The following is a 13,429-nucleotide window of genomic DNA, read 5'->3' on the forward strand; positions in this document are numbered from 1 at the left end:
TCTCGGGGACACTGTGAAGCTCAGGCAAGGACAGTGGGGAGCAAAGAGCAAGCACCTCCTCCATCAGGACACTGCGATGCTTAGTGCCCGCCCCGGGCCTGCTGGCTTTTCCCCATGCTGGGAAATGAACCGCTGCAGGGCACTGCTCCAGGTGCCCCAGCCACACCACGTGGTGTCGTTCCTCTCAGGACACTGAGCGGCCTCAGCACAGAGCTCGAGGGCGACATCAAGGGCCGGGCCAGTCTCCAGACCCCAGGCTGTCCCACTTGGGCATCTGGGGACCTGGGCTTTAGGCTCCACATGGAACTGCAGGTTGAAATGAGTCACTTAAGGAGCATTTAAGGCTGGCTGAGCACTAAGCAAATCCGGGCGGACTTGACCCCGCCCCTGTGTCTACTTCTGTGCATGACAGTAACGCCTCAGCTCTGTGCAGACCCTGGAGGCGAGACACCGGGCACCTGGAAGCTGGAACCCTGTGACCACAACCTCACACCAACTTTAGGATAGAAAACATTAAAGGAAAATAGGTTTCTTCTGGCCAGGCAGCCCTTTTTCCCTCACTGAGCAGGAACTGCACTAGTAACAAAGAGACAGGACGAGCCTGGTGGGGAACCACAAGCTTTATTGGCTGAAGTTGTCCTCAGGAGCCTGGTCTGCTAGGACTGGATGTCCCAGGATGGACACTGCCGGGCCTAAGCTAGGAAAAGGGAGGGAAAAAAGGACAAGTTTAGGCCCCATGGTGGGTTTCTGAAGTAAGATCCCTGACAGAGTTAAAGGCAAGATTGCTCTTTCAAAGACATACAGTTTATCAGTAAATATTTAGAGCCAAATGATAATGACATCATTTATATTAATTCACTCAAGAAGCAGTTATTAAATGCCTATTATGTGCCAGGCACAGTTTGCTGTATTTCTCGCAGGTTTAAAAAACAGCACACCAATGCTTAGAACGACGGAAAAGATAGCGTGATTGAAAAAAAAAAAAAAAAAAAAACAAAAAACGAAAAAAAACCTGCAAAGGCTGCTGGCAGAATATAGCCGACAGAGGACTTGTGACAAGTTTCACCTTCAACTTTAATTTTCAAAAGAAGTCATTTCCAGCCCCACCCGCACTCCCCTCCCCAAAGGGGCATTACCTCCAGGTTTCCTCTGGCTTTCCGAAGGATTTTGTGGGTTACAACCACTAAGGGGAGAGCAAAGAAAAGGATGATTAGACACAGATGCCCATGTAGATAATGTGAAAGCCAAGTGCAGGGAGGAGAAGCCCCCCAGCTGCCAAGGGGTCAGGTGTGCAGACAACCCTGCAGCATTCAGGTAAGACCCGCCTGCCCCATCATACACCCCAGGACCAAATAACGCGGCCGAGAGACCCTTCTCAGGTCCAAGTGAAACCACAACCTCAGCCACATGAGAAGACAGAGCATGAGACATCATAAATGAAACTAAGGCTGGGTGAGGCCAGCAGATGCCCAGGCCTCACCTCTGGGCTGGGGCCACAGTGCCAGGCAGCAAGAGGCCTACTCAGACCCCTAGTCACTGCACTAACTAAGCTCATTCCCAAAAACTTTGTTCTTGCCCCCTAGGCTGCCTGCCAGAATCCAGCCCCCTTTTCTAACTCCTATTCATCCGTCAAATCCGCCTCTCAGCTGTCTGGGATGCACTCAGCACATCACGCTGCAGTTAATGTGTCTCCCCACTAAGCTAGTGCTCCTCACGGGGCCCACTTGGGACTCGCTCAGTGACTGAGCGTCTCATGTGCAGTTTGAACACCACCGGTCTCATGAGGTCTGTTTTCCAAGGTTCCTGGGGGGTGGCCGAGGAGAGGTCGCATCTGACAATAACCTCTGTTCTGTGCGGCTCGGAAAGGCTGGGCTTTGGTAAGAGCAGCAGAGGTGGGCAGCACCTCCAGAGAGGAAAGCACTGCAGTCAGCAGTTCTCCCGAGTTGGGGATGCTAACAGGCTGCCCCAGGCTTGGCTGGCACTGAGCTGCCAAGAGGCTCGAAGGAACTCAGCCAGTCCCGCTCCTCTGCACACGCAGGGAGACCGGGCACTAGGGACTGAAACTGGGGAAGTGGGGCTGCTCCCAACAACCTCTGAAGATCCCAGATCAGGGCTGGGGTGACCTTACAAATGACATTTAACCTCTCTGACCTTGAGTTTCTGTGTCTGTCTCAAAGTCGTTCTCAAATCTGTGCCCTCCCCCGGATCCCACTGGCTGTCCTTCTCACCTGCCTGGCCCTGCCACCAACAAGCCTGATGACACTCTGCTTGGAACATGGGCCCCCCCAGGCTTGCCACCAAGAACTCTCAGAACATAGTCCCAGTCCCCCGGACCCATCCCACCTCAACCTGCCATGTTGAGCTGCTGTTGCTTTTTCTCACACAAAAACTCACTCCTTGAGCCTCTGCCCACGTCGTCCTCTTTCCATCTGAGCAACGGCTACTCCACCTTGAAGACTCGGCTTGGGTGTCACTCTGTCCAAAAGCCCACCCCCGGGACAGAGTGACCCCCCCATCCCACCTCAAGTGCTCCCCAAGCCCCTACACACATTCCTGTCACCGCACATGCCCGTCTCCCAGTGAGGTGACAGTCCCTGGCCCCAAGTGGCCCCTCCACAGAGGCCTGTTAGTGAAGGCATTTGTCTGGGCGGGTCAGGAAGGGTGAAGCAAATGCATCAAGAGGAGGCGTGACGACAGCCCAGGCTGGGGCTTTAGTCCTCAGAGGCAGAAAGTGGTCAGATGCAGTGGCCAACCCCCAATCACTCACACTGATCGAAGATGGCTTTTTCCTGGTTCTTGCTCAGCTGCAAAAGCTTCATGGTGTTTTGCAGTTTCTTTTCTTGTTCAAACAGTTTTTTGTGTAGTTTGCTGATCTCTGCCTTCATTTCTCCGGTCTGAAGAGAAAGGGAATTAGAAAAATGAACAGAGGGGGTTCCCATCATGGCCCAGTGGTTAATGGCTCCGACTAGGAACCATGAAGTTGCGGGTTTGATCCCTGGCCTCAGTCAGTGGGTTAAGGATATGGTGTTGCCGTGAGCTGTGGTGTAGGTTGCAGACACGGATTGGATCCCACATTGCTGTGGCTCTGGCGTAGGCCAGTGGCTACAACTCCGATTAGACCCCTAGCCTGGGAACGTCCACATGTTGTGGGTGTGGCTCTAGAAAAAGACAAAAAAAAAAAAAAAAAAAAAGAAAGAAAGAAAAATGAACAGAGACTATTAAGACGTCCGATTGCATAGAAAGAATTACAAAACCATATAAAAAGGGCTCAATCCTACTAACAAGGGTATTTGAAGAAAACCAGAAGCCCTGTTCTGCTGGCCAGATGGGCAAAGCCCGTGGCAGGGAGCATGCCCATGACCACACCAGGCAAGACCTAGCAGACTACAGAATGCACTTAACCTTCCGACCCAGGGATTCTACACTCAGGCATTTACCCCAAGGAATAGGAATTTCAGGCACAAGATGTTCCCTCAGCACTGTATGTAGCAGGAAAAATCAACAACCCGATTTGTTTCAATAGGAATTTGGATAACTCAATTACGGTACTTACATGCGATGGGATAATTTTCGCAGCTATTAAAAACGATGTTGTAGAACTTCATTTATTGACATTGAAAGATGATCATAATTAGTGACAAAGAGAGCCCAGAACAGCTATTGTGTACCACGCATTCCTGTTTCATAAAATTGAACACATATATCTCCATTCACGGATGTGTGTATCAAGATGTCTAAACTACTTGATGACAGAGACATCATGAAAACGGTAATAGTATCTCTGAGAGAGAGGATTTGGAATATTTTCTTTCTTTTTTTTTTAATTTATCAGAATTGCTTTGAGGTGTTTTTTTATTTTTTTTCCCAAAAACTAGAATGCTGTTTTGTTTTAGTTTTAATGCTTAAGCCTTAAAAAGAGAATATACAAGTAAGCTTAGGAAGAGTATGATCTATTAGGAGAATCCGTTTTGGCTTTTCAGAGGAGAGAAGAGTATGGATGGGAGGCAAAACCAGAGTCCCCAAACCTCTAGAGTAAAATACGCACACACTCTCTTAACTAGTCTCCACCAAACTAGTCCCTGGGGTTAAGGACACTCCCGTGCTCATAAAAAAACCTGGAATGTAAGACACCCTGGCACAGGCCACCCTCTGCCACACCTCTGCTCCCAAGATGGGAGACACTGGGCTGTCAGCTTATGAAGAATCACTTTAGTTCTCCCCCAGACTTGTTGATGGCTGTTGTAATCAGTTATATGATTTAATTAAGTATTAAGTAAACCCATGAAATTATGTGTATGAAAAGAGAGAACGGGTTGAATGAAAACTAACAGATGTTTCAGGAAAGACTTGATAAAGGCGAGTCACTAAAAAACACATTCCTGGCAAATTAGGTGTGGGTGAGCCAACTGGAAAAGAGGTGGGAGGAACGCAGTCTAGAAGAATCCTATATTCAAATTGCTCTGCGAGTGTCTAAGTTTGTTCTTCATCTTAAAGAAACAGAAATTGGAAGTGACAGACATACATTATGGATATAGTTTATGAAAGAAAGAAGATGTGGAACTTCAATCAGCAGACCCATATTCAAAGAAAAGGCGCTGGTCCTGGATCAAAAGAATGGCAAATGAATGTACATTGAACTGTTTTAAGTTAAACTGAAATGTTTAAGGTATGTATCATTTTTTGATTCCCTGCTTTAACCTACTTTTAAGATTAACCAGTCGTGTCAGCTACAAGGACTTCAACTGTGCTTCCGAAACAGATGCGGATTTAAACATGAGGTTTTCTTTGATTCGCTTCCTCGAGCTGAGGGCCCACAGAGACTGGTGTTGTGGTCGTGGCTTTGCAGGCCACACACCCTGCGACAGCGTCACAGAGCCTTTGTTCTGCATCGTGAAACAGGGATGACCCCGACACCTCTCATCACACTGCAGTCGAATGACACTCAGGTGATATGATTGCTCGCCTCGCCTGCTAACCTCTATCCCTCTTTCTAAAGCCAGGCATCGCCTTCTCCAGGCAGCTCCCCCTGAGACACTCACCCACCAGGAGTCTAGGTTGGTTACTACTCCTGGGCGCCCGCTGAGCGCTCTGCCAATTAGATCTGGCCATTTACTCGTTTGCTTCCCTTCCAGGATGCTAAGCTCCCTGAGGGCAGAACCTAATCCTTTTCCCTCGGACCCCCAGCGTCTGGCACAGAGTAGGTGCTGTGAGACCATCTGCCAACTGGTGGTTCACCTGCGCTCTCAAAACACCCCGCGCACCCTGAATTCCATGCACCACTTAAGAGGAGGAATTGTAATTATTTTTATGTCCGCTGTTCCTCTGAACTAACATCTCCATTTGTTACAGGATGAATATACCATGGTAAAAACAGAGCCCAGCCTGGCCACTTCTAGCTATTAAGATGATGAAGAAAGGGAGTTTTAGTTCTTACTTCCGGAAAATGGGGATAATTCTCCTTAACTCTCTGAAGGCTACTATAAGGGATCAAATGAGATGCTTAGTATACGGCAAGGTACTAACCCCCAACAGGAGCTCAGCAGAGCAACTCTTTCTCAGGGCCACAGAGCTGGGCTCAGAGTCAGGGCTTGCTCAACAAGAGTGCTGCCTGACTTTTAGAATTGTTTTTTTGGTTATTTTTTTTTTGGGGGGGGGTGCTGGTTGGTTTCTTTTTTTTAAATGAAAACTCTCAAATGTTTACAAAAGTAAAAAGAATAAGATAATGAACCACCAGGTACCCATCCAGCTTCAGCTACGATCTAATCATGGTCAGACTTGCTTCATCTATATCCCTGCCCGTCCTCACCCCAAAAATTATTTTTAAAAAATCAATCCTAGAAGCCAACCATATTTCATCCATAAAATACTTTAGTATATCACTCTAGAAGAAACTATCCTTTTAAAAAATCCACAATATCATTATCACATCTAAAACAATGCCTGCTCAGTATCACCAAATAGATGTCAGCAGATATATTTCCCTGATTTGCATCACAATTTTATTTTTTTTAAGTAACTGGCTTGATTCTGGCGTCCAGATAAACTCCATGTTTTGCATTTGACCGTTATGTCCCCAGTTCCTTTTTTTTTCCCCCAGGGCCACACCTGTGGCATATGGAAGTTCCCAGGGTAGGGTTGAATGGGAGCTGCAGCTGCCAGCCTACACCCACAACCACAGCCATGTGGGATCTGAGGCGCATTTGCAACCTACACCCCAGCTCTCGGCAACACCAGATCCTTAACACACTGAGCGAGGGCAGGGATCAAAGACACATTCTCATGGATACTAGTCGGATTCGTTTCTGTTCGCCACAATGGGAACTCCCCCAGTTCCTTTTAATCCAGTGGGTCTCAGAGCTACTGAGGGGACTTATAAAAAGAGACCATGGAGGCCACTCCCAGACTTTCTGACTCAGTAGGTCTAGGGTGAGGCAAACAATTTTGCCTTTTCAGCAAGTTTTCAGTTGATGCTGAGGATGCTGGTCCAGGGACCATAATCTGAGAACCACTGTAAATCTGCAAGTTTCACTCTCTCTTTTCTCTTTTTTTCCTTAGATGAAAAGATGTTCTAATCTCACATTGTACATTTCCTGCTCTAAACCTAGAATCAAGCCACTTCTCCAAGGAGACCTAGTTTTAGTTTAAAAAAAAAAAAAAAAAAGGTATTTAGAAACCACAATTTGGCACCAGAGGTGCTCACTGCTATTGGATTGGACATTTTTACGGTCTTTTTCAGTAATAAGAATGAGTAAATTTTTTAAATAGAAAATACATCATGAGTCCATACTCAAGTATCAAATTCAAATTAGGGATTAGAAGATTTGTACTTCTTTGACTTTTTAATTTATTTCTCTTCCCTGACAGTAAAAATGTCAATGTAATAAGTTATTTGTTTTATCCTGAGAGAACATAATAATTTCAAAATATTAATACAAACATTATTGCTAACAATATGATCACTGAAAACAGTTAAAATTCTGTTTGCAGTTGTTTTTGTCCTTTGAGTATTTCCACTAGGAAAACAGAGTCAAATTACTTTGTCTTAGTCATTGAAATGCTTCTTCTCTGTGGGATTATGCCTCCAACACCATACATATGAAAGTTGGTTTGTTTTAATCTAGTGAGGAATTTTTAGAAATTGCTTTCTCCCCATTTGTACTTGTAATCGTGTAAAGCAATTACACTATTTCAAAGTCAAATTTATGAAACAAGGTCGATTCAGAGACACCTACCTTCTATCCCTGCCCTCTCATCCTCTTCCTTCCCACCCCTACATGTCAACAGTTTTGTTATTTTTTTATCCTCTCATTTAAAACCATTTTTATAAGTGAGTATGTATACATATTTGTATCTCTCCCCAAAACTTTCTTAGATAAACTGACATGTATGATACACAATTTCCAGAGTAGTCCTAGGAACTGTAGGAGATGCGAAAGGCAATTTAATGACACTCAGAGAAAACACCAGGTAGTAAAAAACCATTGGAACGGCTGGTGGAAACCTGGAAATCTGCTTTACGAAGATTTCACACCAAGAAAAAGGCACTGTATGAAACAGAGGCAGGGATGGAAAAGTGGCTGGAGGCAATTTAACACCACACAGGGGGTCTGTGGACACCAGCAACCATATCGGAGTGTCTCCGAGGTCCTTTTTCTGGCTCTAAAATTGTGTGATGCTCAAGTGAGCATAATCAATTACCCAAGAAACCTTCGCAAATCATCAAGAGCATCAGCTACTCCACGTATTTATATACGTGAACATATAATAGAAATAAGAACTGCATTCCATCTCTTTAGCAGACGTCACCATGTACGGAGGACAAAGACACCGCATCAAAGGTGAAAAGTTTACTTCAGACACATGCTTTCAACATCATATGAGCAAGTACTAGCCTGGGAGGATAAAAGGAAATCATTCATTCATTCATTCAAAGATATGGACAAAACAGACACGTCCCCTCATGGAAAATAGAGGGACACAGACATTAAACAAAAAAATGCATAATTATAACTTGTAATATGGGCTAAGATAAAACAGAAGAGGATACCATGCCTGAGTGACCTGGAAGCCCTCTCTGACCTTAAATAAGCTGAGACCTGAGAGGTGAGAAGGAAGTAGTCGGCCAGGAGGGAGCATCTGTGTCTTCTGGGCCCAAGACGGACAAGACCTCGATGGCTTGGAAGGAAAGGCAAGGCCAGTGCGGGACTGGAACCCAGTACGCCGCCTCCTCTCCAACATTCTGTGTTCCAGGCCAGGCCCCCAGCCCTGTACAATGGTCACGTGCTTCCCTGAGCTTAGTGCACCCAAACTCCCTCCCCAGGGCCCCGAGAGGGACGCTGAGGACAGACTCGGCACAGCCTTCCGAGCTGAGACAGCGGCTTCTCTGGGACTTCCTGCCACACTGGGAGATGTGAGAGCTGTGAAAGGGGCTGAACTTGACAGTGATGACTGCCATGGACATTTCCCTCCTGCTGGCCTCTGGCTAACATTTGGGGACAGAAGGGGGAGACCACCAATGCCACCAAGCCAAGAGCACCAACTCATCCTGAACTGGCAGGCTCCTTCTTCCAGGAGGTCTCTCTGATGACCACAGCGGTGTTTCCCTTGGCACAGCACGACATGCTTCCCACACACAAAAACCCGGGGACAGTGTCTGCTCTGCCTGATCCCTGATTCAAGCCATAAGAGATGGGGATGAGGATGGGGGTGGGAGCAACTGTTCTTAATTCAGTCACGTTCAAGTTACTGCAAAGTCAAGCTTTTAAGGGAAATTTCAATGGTTTTGTAATAAATGATTTTCATTGGTTAAAAAAAAAAGTTTCTAAGTAGTTAAAACAGATCTACAGAACCCACTAAAATATGATGCTGAAAGCTACTGAAAGGAATCAGTCCAGAGACAGGCATCAGAACTGAAAGAGGTTTTGAGCAGAATGGAATGAGCTAGTTCCAAGGGGGCAAGCTTGAGTTAAAGCTTATTAATAGAGTTTGTCCTTGGGATTGAGCACTTTGCTTTCAAACCAGCTCTGTAACCGTTACTCTGGGCTTCCCTCCCCAAACCCCGGCTTCCTCAGTTTCCCTCATCAAAGCTGTGCAAGGGGTTGAGGACATGGTGGGGTCCAGGCCACAGGCCAAGCTTGTGGGGCGCCAGGGGCCCAGATAAGAAAGGCCTGGGGCCGCCAGCACGGGGTCTGACACGTCACTTTAACAATCACGCCACCCTCCCTGCCCTCGGACACATTCCCCACTCCGAGGGCACCTCTGCTGCAGGCCGGGTCCTGGCCTGGGTGTGGAGGAGACTGAGACCCAGGCCCCTGAGGCCCCAGCCTGCACATCCTCACGTCACCACCCACCTGTTCACAGTGGAGTGTGCACTGGCCGTCGGTGGGGAGTGAGACCCTCCAGAGAAGCGACAGTAACCTCGCAGCTTCATCCAGGATCAGTCTGGCTGCGCTCACGCGGGGGATGAAGCTGCTCGGGGGTGCTGAGTGTAGACCCTGTGAGGGGGACAAGAAGGCTGTCACATGCCGTCTTGAAGATTACGAACAAGCGGCTTTAACAGCAATATAAACCTCACATGCTGAGCAGGAGCCTGGCACCAGACAATACCAATTCATTGTTCTTAACGACAGCAAATAATAAATAATAATAATATGTCTTTTTAGGGCCGCACCCACAGCATATGGAGATTCCCAGGCTAGGGGTCAAATCAGAGCTGCAGCTATCGGCCTACACAACAGCCACAGCAATGCCAGATCTGAGCCACATCTGTGACCTACAGCACAGCTCACAGCAACACCTTAACCCACTGAGCGAGGCCAGGGATTGAACCTGCGTCCACATGGATACTAGTTGGATTTGTTACCACTGAGCCACAACAGGAACTCCCAAGCCGGTGAATTGATTGTGGGAGCGCCTCAGTGGTGATTCCAGCCTAGTTGATAACTATGGTTAATAACCACCCGAGTTCACTGTGTTCACTGCACCAACAAGAGGGTCCGTGGCTGGGCCCTTTGCACGGCTCTGCAGCCACGGAGCCTCGCTGGAAGGCAAACAACATGCTCCAAGTGCTTCTGTCCTTGGCACCCTGCTCCCCATGTGATCACGGGTCGCAATCATGTCTCCCTCACCCTCTGCTGGCAGAACCGCCATGGGGGATTCAACGGCAGGAGAAAGTAAAGAACGTGGCTCCCAGAGGGATTCTTTTTAAAGAAATTAAAAGAGCATTGTCTCCACAAGTAATAAAATAAATACAAGCTGAAAGGACACACCCATTTGAGCTCTCGAACTGGCCAGAAACCATCTGTAAATAAAAATACTCAGCGAAGACAAGGGTGCGGCAGATACTCTCACTTGTACATGGAGATACACAATTTTGGAAAGTAATGCAGCAGCAGTTTATGGCCCAGGCCCCGGAAGGGCCCACACAACCTTTGAGCATGAAATTCCACTTCTAGGAATTTGCCCTTAATGAACGAATCAAAGCTATGACCAGAGATCTGTTTACAAAGAGGCTCATCACAGCTTAAATGTTCAACAAACAGGTGAAAGAGTTAAGTAAACGGTGGTACATCCACACATTAGCTTATTTTTTAAGCCATTAAAAGTCAAGTTCTAGAAAAATACTGAATGAGATAGAAAAAATGTTAATAGAAGGTTAACTGGAAGCCAAATATGAAATTCATATATGTACGAGTCAGTTTTATTAAACTTTATGAATGAGCTAAAAGTATATCAACATTTTAAACACTGAGCACTACAAAGTATTCTTATAGAGGTTTTGTTTTTATGCTTTTCTATATAGTTTCTACGTCCTGTAAAATAAAGATCATGATCAAAAAAGAACAATGCTCTTATTAATATTTACTAATTCATTCAGCAAACATTCACCCTTGCCTACTCAGTGGAGATACAACAGTGAGCAAAACAGACACCAGCCCTGCACTTCCGGAGCTTATTCTCTAAAGGATTAGAAAATGCAAAACTTTTACAATATTGTGAGACAAAATCAAGCAAAGAGACAAAACAAAAACAAGTATCAAGAAGCAGGGGGCTCAAGTATCATCAATAAGGACCCAGAAGAAGGATCAGAGAATGTGAGAAGCTGGAAGGCTGAGGCCCATCTGGAGATGGTGGTTGGGGAGGACATTTGACCCCCAGCCTTGGAGGAAATGAAAGAGTAACTATGTCAAGCACCTGGCACATGAGCCCTCAACAAAAGGTAACTTACAAGGAGGACACCAGTGGGATGAGGCAGGAAGAAGGGGGCAGTAAAAGGAGCTGAGGGGGCTTCTCAGATGGAGGGAACTGGAGCCAGGGCTGAAAGCAGCATGCGGCAGGAGTGGGGTGGGGGTGGGGGGGTGGGGGTGGCAGTAGGAGGAGGCAGCAGGAGGGGATGGAGGGGTGGTGGCAGGAGGAGGCAGCAGGAGGGGGTGGGCGGTGGGGGTGGCAGGAGAAGGCAGAAGGAGGGTGCGGGGGTGGGTGGGCAGTAGGAGTGGGCAGCAGGGGGATGCAGCTCATAGCCCACCTGACAGGAGCAAAGAGATGATGGCACGGGAAGGAGGCAGGAGCAGACCCAGAAATGAGAAAGGTGGAGGTGTCAACACAGGTCAGGGAGGTGACCAGCAACAAACTTCAAGAAGCAGGAAGTCAGAGAAAAAGAGCACTTGGAGGACAGAGACCCGAGTTCAAATCTTGAGGGCTCTGAGTTACTTCACCGCAGTGTCTGGAAAGTAGGAAGGACACCACCCACTCTAAAGGCTGCTCTGGGATGAAGAAAATATGATACTAAAAGCTCCTCTGCAAGGAGAGCCGGCAGGTGCAGGACAGCTCAGGTCGGAAACACAGCACAAATGACAGCAGGGCTGACCTCGCGCTGTGTGAGGATCAGGACCTCAGCCACCCTGTTCAGAGCAGCCCCAGAGCCTGGACACGGAGACCGGGGGAATGATGGGCAGGTGACTGGGAGGAGGAACAGATGGACACACTGCAGGACTCAAGGACAGAAGGACAGATGGGAGACTGGAGAGAGGCCCTTGAGGGGCAGTGCAACAGAGCCCAGGGACGTGACAGCAGTAACACAGGTATCAACCCCCACAAGTGCCCCTCCCCAGAACAACAGCAAACAGCCCCCAGGCCAGACCTGACCTTGAGCTTAATGCTTATGTTTCCTGGGCCCTCTTCCCAGGGCCTTACAGAGGACTCATGCACCCCCGCCTCCTAGGGCCCTCGGCCGACCCTTCCGCACCCTGCTTCCACGTGCACCCCTCTCCCTCCGACTCCGGGCTCCAGTTACCTTTATCACCAGCTCTTGATCTGCGGGGCTGGGAGTCTCTTGGATCTGGATGTCCATTTCGGCGAGAAGCTTCTGGCCTTGGTCAATCTGCTCACACAAGGCATAGTAGTCCTCGATCAGGCCCAGGACGTGGCAGCCACTCTCGCTGGCCCACAGGCGGTGGCCAGGGATCAGGCGGGATGTGGACGAGGTGATCATCGAGCCACCACTGTCGCAGGAGAGGGTGTCCATGTCATTTCCGGAGAGCAGAGGGGTCTCTGAAGCTACAGAACAAGAGGGAAGCCGTCAGGGCTATGGGGCAGCACCCTCATTCCATGAGCCAACCAGAAGCACTGAGAGCCCTCGGGCCCAGACGCCCCCTGACACACAGCCCAGCAGGCAGAGAGGCCTGGACCCAGGACCTCAGTCTGTGTGACCCACACTGGGCTCATTTGCCTTGTGAGAGAAGCTCATTTCAATTCCACCAACACTCATCAGGCACCCGCTCTGCAGAAGAGCCCTGAATTATACAGATGAATCAGGCCCAGGCCTGCACGCCAGGGGCCCCACAGTCTGATCAGAACACAGATGCTGAGTGGGAGGTGTAACAGCACGACGACAGAGCCGGAGTGCAGAGGACAAGATAACCAAGCCTCTGGGCAGGAAGGGAGGTCAGGGAAGGCTGCCAAGAAGGAGCGACACCGGCGCCGGGTTGAATGGGTAGCAAGAATTAGGCTCCCCAGGGGTAAAAGCCTGCCGCTTGTTACCTTTGGACCAACAGGAGCACAGATGGACAATTCTGACTGGGGACAGTTTGCTTTCATCATGAGTCTTGGGGAAGAAGCAGAATTTTCACTGGCAGAGAAAGGGGCCAAAGCGGTCTGGCAAGGGCAGGAGCCACCCTGCACAGTCCCAGTGGGAGGAAGTGCGGGCCCGTCTGCAGCATGGTGACCCGTCCGTGTGGCCCCGTGAAGGGGGAGGGGTGCGGCTGGGCGGGCTCGCTGGGGCTGGCCCCTGCAGGGCCTTGAGAGCCATGCTAAGGTGGTCACACTTTAATCTAAAGCAACAGGTACCCAAACCAACAACATCCTTGAGGTTGGTGACACCTAGGAACGGGTTAACTGGCTTAGAGGACAAGATCGCCAGCTAGAAATGCTG

The 13,429-nt window shown here is 48.5% G+C and overlaps 1 protein-coding gene across 13 annotated transcripts in view; it reads right to left on the reverse strand.

Annotated features, from left to right (window-relative positions):
* Positions 1 to 605: 605 nt before the first annotated feature.
* The window catches only part of CDK5RAP2 (CDK5 regulatory subunit associated protein 2), a 183,032-nt gene continuing 170,208 nt past the window's right edge, over positions 606 to 13,429 (reverse strand). For 10 of the 13 annotated variants that reach the window (XR_014826137.1, XR_014826135.1, XM_084994140.1 and 7 more), the window contains 5 exons: positions 12,293 to 12,555; positions 9,351 to 9,494; positions 2,768 to 2,894; positions 1,137 to 1,183; positions 606 to 697 (listed from right to left, as the gene is read on the reverse strand). Coding sequence is in view for 11 of the 13 variants with exons in the window: in XM_084994140.1 (XP_084850266.1) it covers positions 641 to 697; positions 1,137 to 1,183; positions 2,768 to 2,894; positions 9,351 to 9,494; positions 12,293 to 12,555 (638 nt within the window). In the remaining 2 variants the exon portion in view is untranslated. The remainder of the gene's footprint in view (positions 698 to 1,136; positions 1,184 to 2,767; positions 2,895 to 9,350; positions 9,495 to 12,292; positions 12,556 to 13,429) is intronic. The other 3 variants (XM_084994137.1, XM_084994127.1, XM_084994101.1) reach the window with 1 other exon arrangement.

The sequence above is a fragment of the Sus scrofa genome, chromosome 1 (genome assembly GCF_054392235.1).
Source record: "Sus scrofa isolate SSC_HxYL_T2T_F1_AM1 chromosome 1, Sscrofa_HxYL_maternal_Yorkshire_Landrace_v2.0, whole genome shotgun sequence".
In the NCBI taxonomy this organism is placed as follows: Eukaryota; Metazoa; Chordata; class Mammalia; order Artiodactyla; family Suidae; genus Sus; species Sus scrofa.